The sequence below is a fragment of the Fistularia commersonii genome, chromosome 26, assembly GCF_037954325.1.
Source record: "Fistularia commersonii isolate RoL2024-O1a breed Wild chromosome 26, RoL_Fcom_v1.0, whole genome shotgun sequence".
Lineage (NCBI taxonomy): Eukaryota > Metazoa > Chordata > Actinopteri > Syngnathiformes > Fistulariidae > Fistularia > Fistularia commersonii.
The window spans coordinates 4,779,277-4,797,765 of record NC_141309.1 but is presented as its reverse complement, the minus strand read 5'-3'; the positions used below and the strand labels follow the sequence as shown (position 1 = coordinate 4,797,765).

Below are 18,489 nucleotides of genomic sequence, written 5' to 3'. Positions count from 1 at the left end.
TTTCAGACCTGCTCAATCAAAGGTTTTAACAAAAGCACTATTCAGTGAAATGCTGAGGCAATTTTGTAAAATGGCAAAGAATACATTGTTTAATATTTACTAATGGCACACCGAGGGCATCATAACACTGATGTGGCTTGAGTTTGACACTCCTTCATACGTGATTTTTCCCCATTAATCACTTGAATGTTGGATTTTTAATGGTTTAAATTCTAACTCGGTAATTTACTCCAGTTTAAGATTGGCCCTTTGATGTATTTAAATATAATTCAATAAGACTGTTGCGTATCAATCACGTTAGCTTTTTTTTTTTTTTTTTTACCTCGCATGCTGCCTTCAAATCTTTCCGGAAACTCTACATCTACGCTTTGGTGGGTCGAAAGATAATATTGTAGTTTTCTGGAATGCCTTTTTTTTTTTTAATTTTCTTTAAATGAACGTAATATTTATCCGACTTTGATTCATCGAATGGGGTTATATTTCATCTGTATAAAGACGCACAGTGTGCATCTTTCATCTTAACTTCACCTTTCCTGCGGCACACAAAGGCAGCAATTTCGCTGCATTACCGAGAGGGTCCCGGTGGTTGCCAACAATGCATACTAGCTAACTGTCTACCGGGGAATGTGTAGTTTTTTTGAGCCTGGGAACCGCAGTTAAATCACCCCATCCAGAGAAGTACCATCGAAACATCCAGGTCTGACAGTTTTTCCCGGTTTGTAAGCGCTGTGTCGACCGGGTAAGCTGACAATCCTGTCCTCTTACATTAGCCAAGTGAAGCTAACATTGTACGCTTGTAAACTGAGTTTGCGTAAGCTTCAGCGAGAAGTTACAGCGTTTGGGGCTTTTAGTTAAACTATTTATTTATTTTGGCTAAATTATTTGTAGTTCACTTCTTTATAGTTGTTTTACTTTATACCTGTGAGTAAGCAGCATCACCTCGTCATGGTCAAATTTGTTTTAGCTGCGCGGCTCAGTCCTCTTCCCACTACCGCAGATGAATGATTTCTGTGTGGTGCCGTGAATAAACAGTCTGGCTCTGTTGTCTACCAGCTCTCCTGATCTCTGTCCTTCGGTTCAGCCAGATACTTAACTTTCCCATCATGTTTGCTTGTCATCCTAAGCACCGATACATGAAATCAAACCGTCGTTTTTTTGTTTTTACTCTAAATTCAGCGATTTAGTCATAATTTCCCTCAGTGATGACAGCCTCGCCTACTTTCTGGAAATTATAGGCATTCATAAAACCCCGTTGCTATCTTGCTCAAAATGATTATTTAATTGAAATGTAAGTTCAAATTTGGTGCAAACATTTTGTTTATTATGTTTATTGTATACAGATAGTGACATGGTTTTGCTGTATGTATTTATTTATTTTGGATACAATTAAATCGTAAGATATTGGTTAAGTAATTAAGATTAAACACAGACTTTGGTGCTTGTTGGATTAGGAAAATGTTTTTTTTTCCTCTACTTCAAAGCTACATAAATACTTCAACAGCTAGATAACAAACAGGTTTATTAGCTTAATAAACAGGCCGTGAAACAACACCGATGTCTTGAGGGCAGATATCTGCAAAGTCAGCTTACTGATAGAAAGAAACTGCACCCTACAGATTTTTTTTTTGACCAGATCTACCTTTTTAAATTAAATCTTCTTTTTGTATAGCTTTTTTAGGGGAATTCATGAGATTCTAACTAATTACACTCAGATCAACACTAACTTAACTTCCATAGGTGTCATGATAAAGCTCACCAAAGAGATAAGCTAATTTTGAAGACAACTGGCAGTATGATATCTGTTAATTCTGTATCTGCTTAACAAGTATAACATGATTAAACACATGATTAAAAGCGTGCCTGATGATTCGCATCAGGGCAAGTGGTTGATTTCCACATTGGGCTGAAAAGGGATTGGATTTCTCCTCTGTTGGATGATTAAAGGTCAATTCGATTCAGTTCTATTCAATTTTGTTCATTTAAACAACCTAATTCCTTTGACATCATCTGACAAAACAGGGAAGCCTTGCAGATGTTTGGCTTTGAAATGCGCTCCACACCCAGTTTCCATATACTTGTTTGTGGAAATAAGCTCATAATCTATGTAACTGAAACTGCATCAGCTAAACCAAATGCACCGTGAACACAACTGCTTTCCTCTCAATTTGTACTTCTTCTTAAGACTTGCACATCCTGTTAATCCTGTTCAAATTCGTTTGCACTGTGTGCATCTTGTTGCAATAATATGCTTATTATTTAATTGTTTTTTGCAGCCCAACTGGCTTCACTGTGGAAAGCAAAATAAGAATTTCATTGTTCGGGGAACGTGTTTCCAGGCGGCACATATTACAATAAACACTTTGAATCTTGAATCTTGAACCAGTCCAGCTGTATCAGACCTGACAGTACTGTGAAAGTCCCATTGATATTGCAATTGTGAGTTATAAGTCCCAAGCTTTTGCACACTTTGTAATTCTTCCTCCAAGTGATGGGCCATCGCACAAGTCCCAGTTGTAATGCTCAATCAACACACGATCCAAAACCCTATATAAGGTTTGAATGGTCTTTTGACTTTCCATGTTTCAGTCATCCTACTGTTCTGTGATGCTTCTGGGTATCAGTAGTAGTGTATCTGGGGATTGTTCAAATGAGTACAGCAAAAAAGTTTTGTGTCAGATAAAAACCAAGATTTCCTGGCAACTGAATGAAGAGATCGACACCCTCAAGTGAAAATTCAGTGCTGACCCATCCTCCAACAGCATACCGATACTTCTAATATCGAAGCTGTTGGCCAGGTATTTCTGTCGTTATTACAGGGTAATTCATCTCAGAAAATGCACAACCAAATCCTTCATCTTGACCCGATTTCTTTTAGCATGTGCATTTTCTTTGAATCGCACTCAGTGCTTTGGAACAAAGCCCTCTTATTATTACCTAAGTGATACTATTAAGTGCAGCTTTGACATGTCATTTACCTTTCTAAATGATTGTCTATCCCTTTTTTGCTGATCTCAGTCAAATTTGTCCAAATATCTATTGATGTAATTGATGAAAATTGTGTTTATCCTTGGTGATATTTGTGTTTTTTCTGCTCAAAAATAGCCATGGGTGGACTGGGAAATGGGCGCCGTGGAGGAAGATCACCCCCTCTAATGATTGGAGCTCTGATTGCGTGTATACTGGTTTTAGGCTTTAACTACTGGGTGTCCAGCTCCCGAAATCTAGAGTTACAAGTAGGTTATTATGTGTGCATTTGAAGTTCTGATGTGAAAATTATTATATCAAATGTACATTGTCTGTAAACGTTAACTGTAAAAACGATATCCTGACCCATACCTTTATTCCTTTTCATCTATGTAGACAAAGCTGTATGAGTTGGAGGGCCAGTTGCGGCGTGGAGCTGCGGAGCGTGGGGTTGCAGAAAATAAGAGAAATGAGTACCAGGAGGAGATTCAGAGACAGAAGGAGCAGATGAGTCACCTAGAAAGCATGTATAAGAGACAACTGGAAGGAGCCCAGAATATCTGCAACCAAGAGAGGGTAGATATAGATCAAATATGCTAATTGTGATTTTGATATTTCTTTGTCTGTGAAGGTTCTCTGTCAAGGTCAATCCTTGTCAAAATGTTATTGGTATAATTATATTTTGATAAGATTATTAAGATGTTTTATCAGAGGGTTCTTCAGTTTGATATTTGTTTGCTGTTGTTGTAGGTACCACTGCAGCAAAATATCTCCACTAGCACAAAAACAATACAGGATCTCAAAGGTAACCGCCTCCCTCAAAAAATGCATTTCAGATTAGGCAAATAAAATGATAATCACACTTACAAGTTATCTCTGTTCACATATTTTCAGGCCAGTTGAATCAGCTGAATGAATACCTCGGAAAGCTTCAGAAGGATCTGCAAAGTTGTCAAGGCAACATTAACACCCTTAACAATAAACTTACATATGACATGTAAGAAACAATAATTGGTTTGTTGAAATGAGAAAGTATAGTAGTACTGGTCATCTTGATCAAAGTAACAATGGGAATAATCACAACTGACAGTTTAATACACTTCAAACGTTGCAATGTAATCGTTACAGCTACTCTTAGTTAAAGCATTTTTGTGTGTCTGTCTGTGTCTGTGCACACACAAAGGACACATTGTCACTCCCAGGTCTTGGCTCAGAAGGAGATGTGTGATGAAAGAGTAGCAGCTGCAAAAGTTGAAGCTCAGAAGAAAATGGAAAAGTTAGTTTCTCCTCAGGGAGGCCAGGTAATTTGTACCTTTTTTTTGCTAGTGTTTATTTTTGTATGAAATGATTGGGACTAATAAGCTATTTTAGTCATTTTTCAAAAAGCTTTGTGTCTGATTTTTGTTTTACCCCTTGTCTGTTGGTTTCTGGACATGTTTGTTATGAATTTTTTTGTCGTTCTCTCTGAAAGCCACTCAATCCCTCTCATATGACACATAAAATCCTTCTAACATTTTTTAAATGTTCACTCAGCTGTTTATGTAAAGAGACGTGGTTGCATCTTGACTTTCCTTCTCTGCCCTAAAAGGGAGTAAATGGCGAGGTTAAAGAAGAGTTAGTGACTGGATCTAGTTTGCTGAAGACACCGGCTACTGTAAGCCACACACTACTTGCCAACCAGCCCAAGGGTGGTGAAACTTTTGACCTCCTGACCAGCAATAACTTACCAGACAATGGTAAAGCCCATGGATTTCCTGTAGGCTTTAGGTGAAAATTGTAATCGTTTGTGGATGCTCATTTCCTACATTTACCTTTTGCCTCATTATTTCTTTGATCCAGATGCTGCAGTGCAACCACCCCTCTCCCAAGTTCTCCCACAAAAAGAGATCCACTCTGTTCCCTCAAGCAACGTCGTGACTCACTTGCCAGAAGCAAACCAACCTGTCAAATCAGAAGAGGGGAATGCGGAGACCAATAAGCTTTCTACAAACAATCTGACTGATATGCAGGTGATGGATGCTAATGAAGAGGGCATTCAGACAGAAGGTAAGAAATTCTGCCATTTGTTTTCTAATTGTACATAGTAGTAAGACGGTGATGTGTATTCAAAGGATCCTTCCTAGGAAGTCTTACAAAGGTCAGAGCTAAAGTCTCCATCGAAGTGATTGGCTGTAACACATTTGGAACAGTGGGAGTATGTGCATGTGTGTCTCTGAAAATGGCTTGCCTGAAATGCGAATAATATACCTGAATATTTAGTTCCACAACAATCAGATACAGATTTGGTAACTACAGGTGTTACCAAAATGCTATGTATAATTAATTTGGCTGGAATTACTAGGACTTGAATTTGAATCATTACCAAAAATGGCCCAATATTATTTTTTTTCCAGATGCAGACCCAGGCATGGAAGGCATGCTTGTTGGCCAGGGAAAAGATGACACTCCAGTTGGTCAGAAAGTTGATGATTCTGATGATTATGATCAGGACCTCCAAGTAACAGATGGAGTTGATCTTGATAAACAACTTCAGAGTAAACAGACAGAAAATACAGGTATGTTTACCTTCCTAAGAAGAAAAGTCTGAGTATTTAATGCACTAATAAAATGGTACTGGTCACCAGACAGGGGCATGGAAGAGGAGCTGGCAGACTATAATGGCGATGATGAGAATGAAGGGGAGTTTGAAGCAGACAAACAAGCGGAGCTTGCCCAAATTTAAGGTACACACCCAGACATAAAGTTGTATTGTCCTCACGGATTGTGTTTAGGGTTTCATATCGTACCTTTAGCATATTCTTTGCAATGCTTAGTTGCATATAGCTTGTAGCTAAGATATTTCATGTGATGAACAATTTGAATATTAGAAACACAACAGCATGACTGATTTAAATGAAGAGTTAAATTTAGTATCTAAATCTATTGCTTTGTATATTTTAGTGACATGACGTTTTTCTTGCAGCACTGGAATGAAAGGATTCTGCACATCAATAGGAACTAAGACTGCAGTGCCGCTGCTTTTAACAGGTTGATCAAACAGATGAAAATTGAAGCCCATTGGAGGAGCAAAAACTTTTGAAATGAATGAAATGACGCTATGATGGAGCCCAAGAAATCAAAGCCCTGCTTTGTCTGTTCAATAGCTCTGCCATATTAATTTAGAGTTCCATTGCCTAATGTTTTAGATACCGAGATCTTCACAGTTTAAATATGGGAATATATCACCTATCCCTGTGGGCCACAACAGATCTTTTCAGTGATCTGAAAGTCAAAGTTAAGACTGATTCAAATCATTTATATGTTAAACATTTAGGGGATTGTAGTTGTATAAGCCACATGTGCAGGTTATCAGGTAATGTGGCTCATGCAACCCTTGAGCGAGACGCTCAATACGTCCAAGTTCACATCCGATATACAATATTGCAAAAGCGGTACAAAAACCAGTGCACATGTCCCATAATTGTTAGACAAAATCTTGGGCTTATTGAGGTGTTTTAGTTGCTGGCTACTTTGCTCCATGTCAGTAATCTGGAAGTTCTCAGTGCTTTTGAGAGTTTCCGTATTGCCGTCTTAGTTCTCAGCTCGCTGTCTGATGGATCACTATAAAGCACATCAAGAACTGGACTGAAAAATGAACTTCACAGCATGAGCGAATTTTTTTTTAATGTTTTCACATTTGTATTGTTTACGCCATAATGGCAGAACTGGGAAAATTGGGGAAGAATTTTCAACTTTTTCATTTTTATGTTGCTTTTGGATGCAGCATGACCCTAAGGTTACACAGAATCATGTACAGTAAATGTCCTGATTACCATGTTGCCAAAAACACAGTTAACACATGGTTTCTGTGATAAACAACTATGAAGGAAATTTACTAGAAGCAATTTAATGTGAATATTCAGTAGCAATGATATAGTTTTTTCGGTCTTCTAACATAAAACTGCACTGCCCTGTTTAACGGTTTGAATGATCATGCGTCAAACTATTATATAGCCTTATATATGACAGTGAGTTTAATTTCCTTATTGAAAATTTTCCCTCTTGTGTAATAATACTGTACAGGAAAGATTTTTATTTTTCTGGCAATTAAGTTGTATATTTGACTTTATCAACAGCTAATGTAGAATTTGCCAAGATTAACAAAGGTTTGACTTAGCGGTTCAAAAATATGAGTAGTGCAGTGGAGATTTTCTACCGAGATTGAATAGTTCCCCTCTGAAATATCTTCATCCGTGTGAATAAATGCAGCTGACCAGTGAAACAATGGAAGCACATTTTCCAAGAGGGCTGATGAGAAATGTCAGTCATTCTAATTTAAACAAGGTTTACTCAGTGGGATATAATCATACTTTTAAAAAATGATATTGCATTGAAATGTTGGCGTTTTCCATTGTTTTCTGATTTGATTTATCTGCTGAAAACTTTGCCGCCACCCAACATGTACATTTCCTGGCACACTCCCTATATTTTAGTCATGACCATAGAATTCTTACTTTTAGGAAATAATCAAATATAAGATACCAGATATAATAATGAGAACTTTCAGTTTGAAATCACTTCCCAGAATGTTACCAAATCTAATTACATACGGTAACCTTTTGAGATAGAACTGTAAATATGTGTCTTTGATTTTTCCAGCTGTATTTAAAATCATGAAGTAAGTATTTGATATGAAGACAGATATTTTTGGCGTTATTCAAAACTACTACTTTTTGCAAAACTTTTCTGGTATTTATTTCAAGATTGCAGGTTTAAATCTTAATCTCAATAATTGGCAATTGTACAAGTCTGACCTTAACTGGGCTGCAAAGTCATTGTTGTAAGGTTGACCCTCTGCAATTTTAACCTGACTACTATTTGGGGAAACGTCACCAGGCAGTGTCCTACAGTGAGAAAGATATTTCAGAGTCTTGAGATAACGTTACCAAGAAAATATCCAATCCTTACTGAATTGGTGGTGTTAACTTATTTTTAATTTATCTGTTGAATCTTGGCCTGCTGGCCATGTTTATCTGATTTTAAGAGAAGTACTAATGACAGTCATTATTGTGATAATGATACAGATACATTTGTCTTGTCACATCCCCTGGATGAGCTCAGTCTTACCGTAGCGCCTCTGCAGACTACTGAACTCTCCTTTCTTTCTGCCTTCCTCTATTTTGTCAGTAGATGTTGTGAGCAGATTTTTATCATGTTGAAATAGGTTTTGTGTTTCTTTGACTCTGCAAAGCGTGAACATTCTACATTATGTTTGATTTTGTGTTGTCTGCCTGTCACACATTGTTAACTCAAGGTCTTTACCTGGATCCAAAAATTATTAACAATTTTGTAAACTGTTTCTTTTTTAGAATGTGAATATTTTCTATTCAGAGTAGCTTAACAAAGGCTTTACTGATTAAATGAAAGATTTTGATGACCATGTCAACCTGCATCTCCCATCTTTGTTTGGTTTGATTATTGAATCCCGCAAACACTGGACTGGAGTGACAAAATTTGAAAAAATGTAATACAGTCTCTCTCTCTCTCTTTATTTTATATAATTATATACAATTATATATATGATATATATATATATGTAATAATTTATTTGATTTTGGTCTTAATCTAGTCTTGGCCATTGTGGAGAGGTTGGAATTTGTTTGAGTGTGTGAACAGGTGTCTTTTATATAGGTAACCAGTTCAAACTGGTGAAGTTAATGCAGGTAATAATGAGTGGAGAATAGGAGGGCTTCTTAAAAGAAGAACTAATAGGTCTGTGAGAGCCACAGTTCTTAATGGTAGGTGATCAAATACTTATGTCATGCAATAAAAAGCAAATGCATTATTTATAAATCATACAATGTGATTTTCTGGATTTTTGTTTTAGATTCCATCTCATCGTTTGAGTGCCTACGATAAAAATTACAGACCTCTACATGCTTTGCCATTGGAAAAAGCTGAAAAATCAGCAGTGTATCAAATACATGTTCTCCCCACTGTGTGTGTGTGTGTGCGCACACATATATATATATATATATATATTATTATTATATTATACATATTTAAAGCGCCATTAAACACTAGTATAGACTACATCTTCATGAATGGTTGTGAATAGATGAAAACTGCATTGTATTGAAATACCTATCAGCCTGTTTAAGAACATGTTGTTTTGTACTGTTAATATTAAGTGTAACCTTTATTTTGACAGGGAAAGTCAAAGCCATTACATTGATGTCTGGGTTTAAATCAAGGGCCACATACCTTTTGCTTTTATAGTTTTAAGATCAGACGTTTAATGTCAAGGTTGAATAAAAACCGGGTGTGGACGTTGGATATTTCTTTACAGCATTTATTACCCAGGTCAAATCATTTCTACAGTAACACCTTTTTAAAGGGCAAAATATGCTAAACTTTGAAAACATTAAGTGATACTCTTGCTTTCAAGGGGGGGAAACACATTGTTTGTCTCCACTTGGATATTCTCTAAGGAGAAGTCTATTGATTTTCCAGGATCGATTCTGTTCCAGAAGTGTTTTACTGCTTTAGAAATGCACTTGTGTCCAAATATCTCCATTTTCAAGCCTTAATTTAAATTAAAAATATATAATTCTGTTCTAACCCGGTTTTACAGTCGAGACTATTATCCCCCAGTCATCAAGTGAATCTTTTGTTAAAAGGTACAGCAAGGGGATCTTTGAAGATTACTTCCATTCACTTTTATTTTTCATTTTCAAAGAACTGTTCCAGGTTCTCCCATCGCCATAACACGAAGTCTTTCCAAGCCTTGTTCTAGAAGCAGCTTGTCATGTCCATTGGCCAGGTCCTTGCAATTAAGCACCTTGGCTTGTGTGTGTGTGACTCCAATGCAGACAAACAGGCACACGCCCACACACATATCGTACGCGTGCACACACAAACAAGGTTCTTGTAAAGGTCAATTTGAGTGTAAAAGGTCTCATCCAGGTGAGGGAAAAGTGAGTAGAATCAAGGCAGTTTTTGTACACATATTCCAGTGAAGGGTTCAACTCAGGGGCCGACGCTCCAAGAAATTCACAATAAACTGCAGAGCTGAATGGAATCAGATGATCTTGACAACGGGGAAGTACTTGTGAGCGGTGAAGTCAAACTCTGGAAGCACCTAAAATTGGCAACAGTAGAGTGAGAATGTTAAAGCAGGCAAAATGTAATCCAGACGATTGGGGAAAAAACCTTGATACAACTCATGAAAGAATGGTGGCCATGAACTACAACCAAACCCTCAACCTTAAAGAAAGGCTACTTCAAATTATATTGACAAAATGGCTCATAAAAAAAATGCTGGTACGAGATATGGAGGGGATTTTCGCTCCCAGACTGCTGAACTCTAAATTTGGAAATAGATTGTAAAAACTTGGGACTGACTAGACGGTTTTCTCAATGACATAGAAAGAGCTTGAGATTTTATCGCCCAATGTGGCTACAACTAGAATTGAGTAACAGTGCTCAGAGTAACAAGGATCCAGCAAAGCCCATATTCACTGCATGTAAAGTCTGTTCATATTTAGTTAAACAGTAATTGTCACAAACTGCAAAGGAGCCAATGGTAACTACCAAAGGAACGTGTGCACTGTCATACCTTAGTCTCCTTCTTGTGTCCTCCAGCCAGGAGCTTCATTACTACAATGTTGGGTTTGGCCACTTTCAGTATACGGTTCACCTGTTATTCACCATATTAGTGAGAAGAGATTAATTTCTGAACAAGTGGAAGAATATTCTTTATATACAACATTTGTATTTGGACTAATTAAAAATTATACTAGGGTGTATTTTCAGAAAGCTGTTTTTCAAGAACTTAGTTTAATCTAAACAAATTGGCAAAGTAAGATCAAATGCTTTAGTAAAAGGGTCTTGTCTGCAAATGAAGGTGGTTTGACGTCCTTACCTCCGGGTCCGGACTGGGCACATTCTCTAGGATGAGTTTGGCCTGCTGGAAGTGTTTGCTAGCTGCCAAATAGAGGTCAGCGGAACCTGGTGGGGGGTTGTACTTTTTGAGATCGGACATCTCCTGAAGGGTGAAAAAAATCAGACAAATGAGGGAAATTGTGACAAGCGGTGACGGGCGACTTCTGTGACAATAAAAGGGTGAGCAAACGGACAGTACCTTGAACTGAATGTAGTGCACAGGAGGGGGGGTGACCACGCTGTTGAAGGGGGCGAAGCGATGCTCGTAGCGAACCTGCTCACTGTCCAGTTCAAACTGAGGTTTACGAACTTTCCCGTCCATGTCCAATGCCACCATGGTCTTTCAGGAAGAGAGACGTATTAAGGATGGTAAAATGTCTGAAGACGTTGGCCCCATCCTAACACAAACCCAGAACAAGCCCCAGACCCTTTTGCTTTATTTAGAATTGCTACAAAATCTTCCATTAACATATTATTTGCCAATCTTGCTGAGATCAAGCCATCAACAGGATGCTTTCAACAAACGAATGTAATATCCTTTAATTTCCATGCTAAGCCTTGCTCAAAATGGCTTGGAAAACCAGAGGGGAAGCTAGCCAGAACTTTGAAAACCATAATGAAACGAAGTATGTTTTTGTTTTTTCAAAATGAGTCACAAAGCTTTTTTACTGATGTTCTACCTTGTACATGCCGGCACACATGTTTTGGTAGGCTTGACTCATGGTGATCTCCTTGCTTAAAGGTCGAACTGCAGAAAAGAGGCAAAAAGTCACGTCATTAGGCATTGTTCACACCTACAGGAGGCTGCAGCCTCCATAGAAAAAAAAAACAAAAAATGCTTTGTTTCTAAAGTTGGTAGACAGGGTGGAAAAGGTGCAGAAAAATGAACCTTTCTTTTTCTTCTTGGTCTTTTTGCTGCTTCTGCCTTTCAACTGCTCCTCAAGAATTCGCTCCTCTGCCATCTGAGAGGAGTCTGCTCTGCTCAGTGTGGACATCAGCCATGCATAAAGGAACTCGGACAAGTACCTGCCAAAGTGCACAGACACATTTGCCTCCCAGCAACACATCTAATTGTGTCATAGTTAAAAACCAGTTAAAAGCAAACGCTCACCAGTAGATGTAGTAATACTCGTGCATGCTGTACAGCTCAAGCTCAAAGCCACTCAACAGGTACTGGATCATGATTCTGAGGTTATGGTAGAGGATCCAGGTGCCGAGGCAGGTAAGATGCTGTCGCTGAGGCTCAAGCTTCATCAGCAAGCTGTGCAGCGCCGCATCTACCTTCTCCGCCTGCAAGGTCATATGCATGAGCAGAATGCAATAATGAAGCTCGGCAACATGTCGGTGTAAAGTGAGTATCATCCAGCTATGATAATGTAGCATTTAAAAAAAATCTTAAATTTACATGAGGTGTTCAAATCTATTGTTAATGAAGGCAATTTTTCAGAAAAAAAAAAACCTCATGATATATTTCAACATCTACAGAAGAACAACTGCTGTGATAATCTTTTCTTCCACAGTGTTAGCTGGTTCAAAAGGTCATATAAAGCCAAAGCAAATAACCTTAAGTGAAAAGAAATAATCTTGCTTTCAGAGTTCAAAAACAAATTATATGGATTTGTTTCGATCCAAGCCTCAAAAACAAAACAAACAAAAAAAAAAAAAAAAAAAAAAAAGGAAAAACCGAACTCTGCTTTAACGTGCAGAAAATTGGAGAAGTTCCTGTTCCATAACGTGAACAGGACTGTAGCTGACCTCATCCTGCAGTGTGGCAAACTCCTCCAGAATGTGACCCAGCTTGTCTCTCTGCCGTGCTCTGTTGTGTCCCTGGATCTGGATAAGACTGCAAAATGGCTAGGGGGCAATTTTCAAAGACAACAGGTTAACTGGTTTGGCAAACAATCACAGGGCAACCATTTCAACACGCACAGAACAAATGTTAAATGGCACAGCGCTGTGATTGTTTGTCTAGAAAATTCTGTGTTACATCCATCAAATGCAAATATCTCCATGAACACCTCAGCCAGTGTCAAACTCTTGGCTTGGGTCCACGAGATCTCAATCTTTCCTGCCAACCTCTGCCGAATGCTAAGGAGGGGAACAGTGGAAAAACAAAAATAAACAAAACGAAAATTAAAAAAAAACATCATGACGTACTCTTGAGCAGTGTGTAACAAAGGAGTCGATGTAGTCCTTCGCCTGATGGTTATTGAACAGACAGCATCTGGAAGGGAGTCACATATCAGCATGGGTGTACACACGCACACCCAACCACAGCCACACACACACACAAAAAAAAAATCCGCCCCACATTGCTAGCTTTATCATCATTGACGACTTACTTGTAAGAGAGGACGGGCGGGCTGACAAAGAATCTGAGAGCATCTTTGATCATGTCTTGCATTAGGTGTGTGCCAAAGACTTTCTTATTATCTATGAGGAAAGTTGTCTGCAACGAGGAAAACAACATGGTTAGCTGCTGAGGTCATCAATTCATACAGTTTTTTTCTCACATAATTTTGAAAAACATTACACCAGTTTCGAAAGTGAATAGAAGTGCTCTTTTTCAAATGAATGAAATTGTTTAGTAGTTGGGTGACGCCCCCCAAAAAGGCCAAAATCTAATGATGACAGTAAAAACGTACATACAAATTTGTAATTTGAAGAAATGTACAATAACATCACAACTAGACATTATGAGATACGCTCTGTACCGATATATTGTGACGATTAGCTCAGATCTAGCTCCTGAATCCCATAGACAATGATCAACTTACTTGAAGTAGTGATCTGGAGAGCACACAGGGGGACTGTTCACTGAACTCACAAAAGAAGTCCTGGTTAAATAACACGATCTGGTCAGCACTACAGCATCTTCATCTTTAGCATTTTCAATGTGAGGATAAGTACAAATCCATAAATCTGTTTTCATAACTTTGTACTGACCAGTATGCCGTGTAGATTGGTGGTGTTGATAACATCGCAGACCGTCTTGATGCGTTCTATGAGTTTGCTGAAGTAGGCCACCATGTCTTCCCTCTTGATGATCTTGGCATAGCGAGGGAAGGTAGGTGGAAGAAGTCTCTGGTTGACGAGGGGCTCAAACCCCATCATGATAGGATGATCTGTAGGAGAACAGGTGTCAATAAAGAATGCCATGTTGGTCATCCTCCAGCGTGGGAACGTTATGAACTAAACTGTTTGACTGACTTGATAGCCAAGACTGAATCAGCCTATACATTTATGTGAGACTATTTTAACTTGCATGTTTATAAACTGAGAACAAGCCAAGTAATGCTGGGTGTTGGAATGGCACGCTTGCCCCTGTGTGTGTGTGTGTGTGTGTGTGTGTGTGTGTGTGTGTGTGTGTGTGTGTGTGTGTGTGTGCCCGCGTGCATGCATGTGAGCATCTTGCACCTCCTTTAGTAGTGTCATTCTGTGACTGCATGCCGTGCTGAATACTTGAATGAATGGCCGATAAGAGATCAGCTGCCTGAGCCACAAGCTTCTGAGCTTCACCCACTGAGCTGGTCTGTTGCAGGTAAAAAAACAAACAAAAAAAACAACACGCACACACAAACAAAAAAAAATAAAAGAATTCAGTGTGAAACAGAACCAACTTTTGAATGCCATGGATGTATCAAGATCTTTGATGTTTTGAACATTCCTACTTGTGTTACCTCTTTCTTTGTAAAGGCGATCAACGCAGTGAGTAGGAGGCGAGTGAATTTGATTCTGTTAAAAAGTGCCAAGTACTGCTGATGCTGAGAAAATAAAACATTGATGTAATCCATATCTGTAATAAATAGGATCAAAGAACCAACACATTCATTTAAATAAGGGAATATGCGCATTTCTTAAAAAAAAAAAAAAAAATGGACAAATGAAACTATAAATTATCTAATTTTGCAATTTCCCAATCGACCATCAATCTGGATTCACATGAAGATGTATTCGTTTGTTTAAAATTAATAATGAAAATCTATAACAATTAGTTAACCACTCATAATTTCAAATGTTGACAAAGTGTGGCACTAAAACTGCTAGAGCATGTCATCTTTAATCAATGGGGGAGCGTGGGTTTCTGGCCACCCACAGGCTAATCAGTAAATATGCACATATAAAAAAGATGGCACAAAAACCAAAGTAGTGTGAAGAGAGGAAAAAAAAAAGGAATAATGATTCATCATACCTCGAGCTCAACTTCTGGGTCTCGCTGCTCACCCTGTCGAATGCGTGTGCTCTGAGAAAGAAGGAGCAACAAAGAGTAAACAATTCTGCCCGAAGTGCCAGCGGTGGGCAGACTTCGGCTCAAAACTTATTAACGACCATTACCTTAACTTTCTTCTGCAACTCATCCTCCACATCTTTTAGCATACCTTGTGATTTGAAACACATGGGGGAGAAAACAACATTGATCTTTGGTCTTGTGACTTGAAAATGCTAATTTGTAATGGCTTCAGTGGTACAATTTACAATACCTCCGCCCCAAACTCTTAAAATAATCACATTTGCAATAACGTACCTGTTACTCGCAAATCAGTGACGTTATTGGCCATCTTGAAGCCATAAGTCATGGCTTGGAAGTCCTCCTATAAGAGATACAAAGCAGATCATGATAGAAGATGTCAAAAGGAAGTGGATGTTGCTTGAGCAGCGTTACCCCTTGTTTTGAAGACTTGTCTACTGGCGCATCAAATTGGTAATTCAAGCTTTGTTTATTTGGGTTATTGTGAACCAGAAAGAACAAGATTACGACCAGAGGTTGTTCCAGGAGTGCAGTGCCACCATGTGGCTTCAGCACTGCTGTCGACGCAAGTGTTTCTTGCTAAACTTGGGCATAATTTTCAAAATGAATACCTGACTCCTTAATAAAAAAGTTTGAAATGAAAGAGCGAGACTGGGAATCAATTAGGAGAGTTTTGTGGAGCAGCTTCATCAAAGCAGACGATCTAATTTCTCACACATTTCTATTAAATAGAAGCAGTTTTAGCAAAGGAGATACAGACATCACAATGAGAGCAGATTTAAGGCTTCTCGGACAATGTTTTACTTTTCAACATATTACTTAAGAAATGACGTCAAAACCACAAGTTTAGTCAATGTGAAAACATGAGTGCCTATTTGTATTTTCAAGCTGTAATTACTGTAATTTTGAAGTAAACTATGTTCTCTTTGGAGAGTGTAATTCCAGACATGTGGATTTATACAGCGACATTTACCTCCTCAAACACAGCAGCCTTGTTGACTTTCTCCCGTGCAATGTCACAAATTTTCAAGATGCCCAAGGCAAAGGCTTTAAGAGCTGGCTCCTCAATCAAGTCTGGGTTATGGACATACAGGCAGGTGAACACAGTCTGTGCCAAGGAGTGGCCCTCAAGCCATGTGATCTTCACACAGACATAGAAAAAGACACACAGGATTGGATTTCTGCACTCCAAAGATATTAGAAGGTCTGTCAAAGTTCTCATTTCAAAACTCACCAAACAGCAGAAACAAGTGTCTATGATCCCAATAAGTTCAGGCAAACTGAGGTCTTTCACCTTTATGGCATGCTCCTACAATGAAGGCAAGATAATTATGCTACAGGATGATGTGTTATGTGTCCTTAAAATGTTGGGGGAGAAAAAAAAAGGGTTTAGATTGCTAGAAAAATCGATTCTTTGCATTATGTAGCAGCTATAAGTTTGTGAAATTCTACCTTGATAGCTTGCTCAAAGTTGAGGACTTTCCTGTTGACTTGGTTTCCAATCATTCCTGCATCCATTTTCGGATCCATCATCTCAATGGCTGACATGGCTTCAAACAAGCCAAACCTGCAAAAGTACATGAAAGTTGTTATCCATTTTGGAGTATTGCATACGTATGTGCATGTATGTGTGTGTCATTGAACAATATTTTAAAGGGTTATTGATATGACCCGTGGCCGCCTTGAATTATGTGGCAAATGTTCGGGACCAATTAATTGAATCTGCAAAAGGCATTGTGTCAAACTCACAGCTTGTCATGAAGCAACTCCCCAAGGTTCAATTCTGCAATTAAAAAACAAAATCTCATCCACATGATGTTGCACATTCAGCTTATGACTCAAACACTCAGCTGCCAGCACAGCCTGTACCTTTGCATGCACTCTTGAAAGGATGAGTAATATCCACCCAGTTAGCATTGTTCTTCATCTTTTCTGAGATACCCAGCCCCCAGCCTGCATCATCATCTTCAACTGATGACTTCATCACCATTGTGACAACTAATAACAGACACAGAGAACCAATACAAAAACATACAAATAAAAGATACATTTAAGCGAGAAAAATGCAACTTTGAGTGAAAAGCAGGCTAATATCAAATTCAGATTCACTGAGCTGACAAAGCTGTGAACAACCTACCATTTAGGTTTAGGTCAAAGGTAGGAGACTGTGGGTCTAGCTATATCTCAATGTGAATGGAACAGCCATGGTTTTTTAGAGGGAAGTGTATTCCACTGTAAAAATATAATTGTGGTTGAGTAGTAAATATATCTGCCAGTACTTATTGCAACATTTAAGAGCTTACATTGCTTGTAAACACTACCAATTATGGTTTTGTGTTTCAAACCGATTGGCACTGTGTTATTCCTATGGATTCACTAATCCAAAGTTTGTAATTTTCTCCAGATAGATTCACAGCGTTTATTGTCACATGTACAGTGTAGAATCAAGTTTCCCTGTACACTGAATATGTGCTGGTAGAAGAGTGTAAACATTGTTATACATATGCAATAGAACAGTGAGAAGAATGCAGTGCAATAAGACGTTTAGACGTTTCAGTGCAATAAGACGCAATAAGATATTTGTACATTGGTCCTGCATATGTGTAAACCCGCTCCACCAATATCTCGAATATGTTATATAAAATATTGCAAATGACTTCACTGTCATAAAAAAATCAGTTTTCAAAACCATGAAAGGAAACAGGCTTGTTAAAGTTAAAAGTGAAAACGGGAGATATATAAGCCGAACAAACACAAAACAGCCATCTATTTATTTGACTGACATGCACCACCATCGTATGAATGGTAATTAACGTTACTGTTATTTCCCACAGATGATGAAAGCTTTGAGTCATTCAAAACACAACGATGATCGTGCAGATCATCTTCAAGCGGATATATCTCAGGAAAAGGGCAAAGCAGAAACACAAATGTCACTATCACTAAATTAGCTAATGATGTCCTGTGCTAACAGGCTAATATTACTCATGGAAGACAACTCCTTCGAACAGCATGAGTTAAAATTGCCATGCAAATGTAATTATACAACTAAATTTACAACGTGATGTTGAGATTGAACTATTGCAGAAGGTAAATGAAGACATACCTTACTATTTCTATAAAGCATGTAGCTACTGATGTTCGCACTCTTTGCCTTGGAGGGTATGCGCATTAGTTTGACGTCATCTGGTACTGTAATCTGGGAGTTGCAGTCCTTTTTTTACCCTGGTAGCCATGTATCCCAGCTAAAAGTTCAAATCGTGCCACTTGAGTATATTCATAGATACCCATCCTTATCAAATCCTTGTTAAAAAGGATACAGCGCAATGATTCAAGCCTAAAATAGCGTCTTT

The 18,489-nt window shown here is 38.3% G+C and overlaps 2 protein-coding genes across 2 annotated transcripts; one reads left to right on the top strand and one right to left on the bottom strand.

Annotated features, from left to right (window-relative positions):
* Positions 1-570: 570 nt before the first annotated feature.
* On the top strand, positions 571-8,389 carry golm1 (golgi membrane protein 1). The gene is made up of 11 exons (XM_086174220.1): positions 571-739; positions 3,103-3,233; positions 3,361-3,540; positions 3,715-3,769; positions 3,859-3,961; positions 4,148-4,265; positions 4,553-4,700; positions 4,804-5,010; positions 5,358-5,519; positions 5,589-5,687; positions 5,927-8,389. Exons 2-10 carry the CDS (start codon positions 3,105-3,107, stop codon positions 5,684-5,686), a joined length of 1,200 nt encoding a protein of 399 aa, XP_086030346.1. The 5' UTR covers positions 571-739; positions 3,103-3,104; the 3' UTR covers position 5,687; positions 5,927-8,389.
* Positions 8,390-9,214: 825 nt separating this feature from the next.
* On the bottom strand, positions 9,215-18,366 carry naa35 (N-alpha-acetyltransferase 35, NatC auxiliary subunit). The gene is made up of 23 exons (XM_086174219.1): positions 18,243-18,366; positions 17,006-17,134; positions 16,886-16,919; positions 16,589-16,703; positions 16,371-16,445; positions 16,110-16,277; positions 15,413-15,479; positions 15,223-15,266; positions 15,080-15,130; positions 14,568-14,651; positions 14,305-14,419; positions 13,834-14,012; positions 13,665-13,724; positions 13,230-13,336; positions 13,045-13,111; positions 12,643-12,741; positions 11,999-12,177; positions 11,777-11,913; positions 11,568-11,635; positions 11,087-11,227; positions 10,868-10,990; positions 10,562-10,642; positions 9,215-10,084 (listed from the first exon to the last, which is right to left on the bottom strand). The coding sequence occupies exons 2-23, from the start codon at positions 17,124-17,126 to the stop codon at positions 10,025-10,027; spliced, it is 2,175 nt and encodes a 724-aa protein (XP_086030345.1). The 5' UTR covers positions 17,127-17,134; positions 18,243-18,366; the 3' UTR covers positions 9,215-10,024.
* Positions 18,367-18,489: the final 123 nt, after the last annotated feature.

Excerpts from the sequence above, each read along its gene's own strand:
- golm1 (XM_086174220.1), top strand. The coding sequence starts at position 3,105 with ATGGGTGGACTGGGAAATGGGCGCCGTGGAGGAAGATCACCCCCTCTA. Across the intron at positions 4,266-4,552 it reads TTTCTCCTCAGGGAGGCCAG|GGAGTAAATGGCGAGGTTAA; the intron begins GTAATTTGTACC and ends CTGCCCTAAAAG. Across the intron at positions 5,011-5,357 it reads AGAGGGCATTCAGACAGAAG|ATGCAGACCCAGGCATGGAA; the intron begins GTAAGAAATTCT and ends TTTTTTTTCCAG.
- naa35 (XM_086174219.1), bottom strand. The coding sequence starts at position 17,126 with ATGGTGATGAAGTCATCAGTTGAAGATGATGATGCAGGCTGGGGGCTG. Across the intron at positions 16,704-16,885 it reads GAGTTGCTTCATGACAAGCT|GTTTGGCTTGTTTGAAGCCA; the intron begins GTGAGTTTGACA and ends GTACTTTTGCAG. Across the intron at positions 12,742-13,044 it reads TTGTTACACACTGCTCAAGA|CCATTTTGCAGTCTTATCCA; the intron begins GTACGTCATGAT and ends ATTGCCCCCTAG.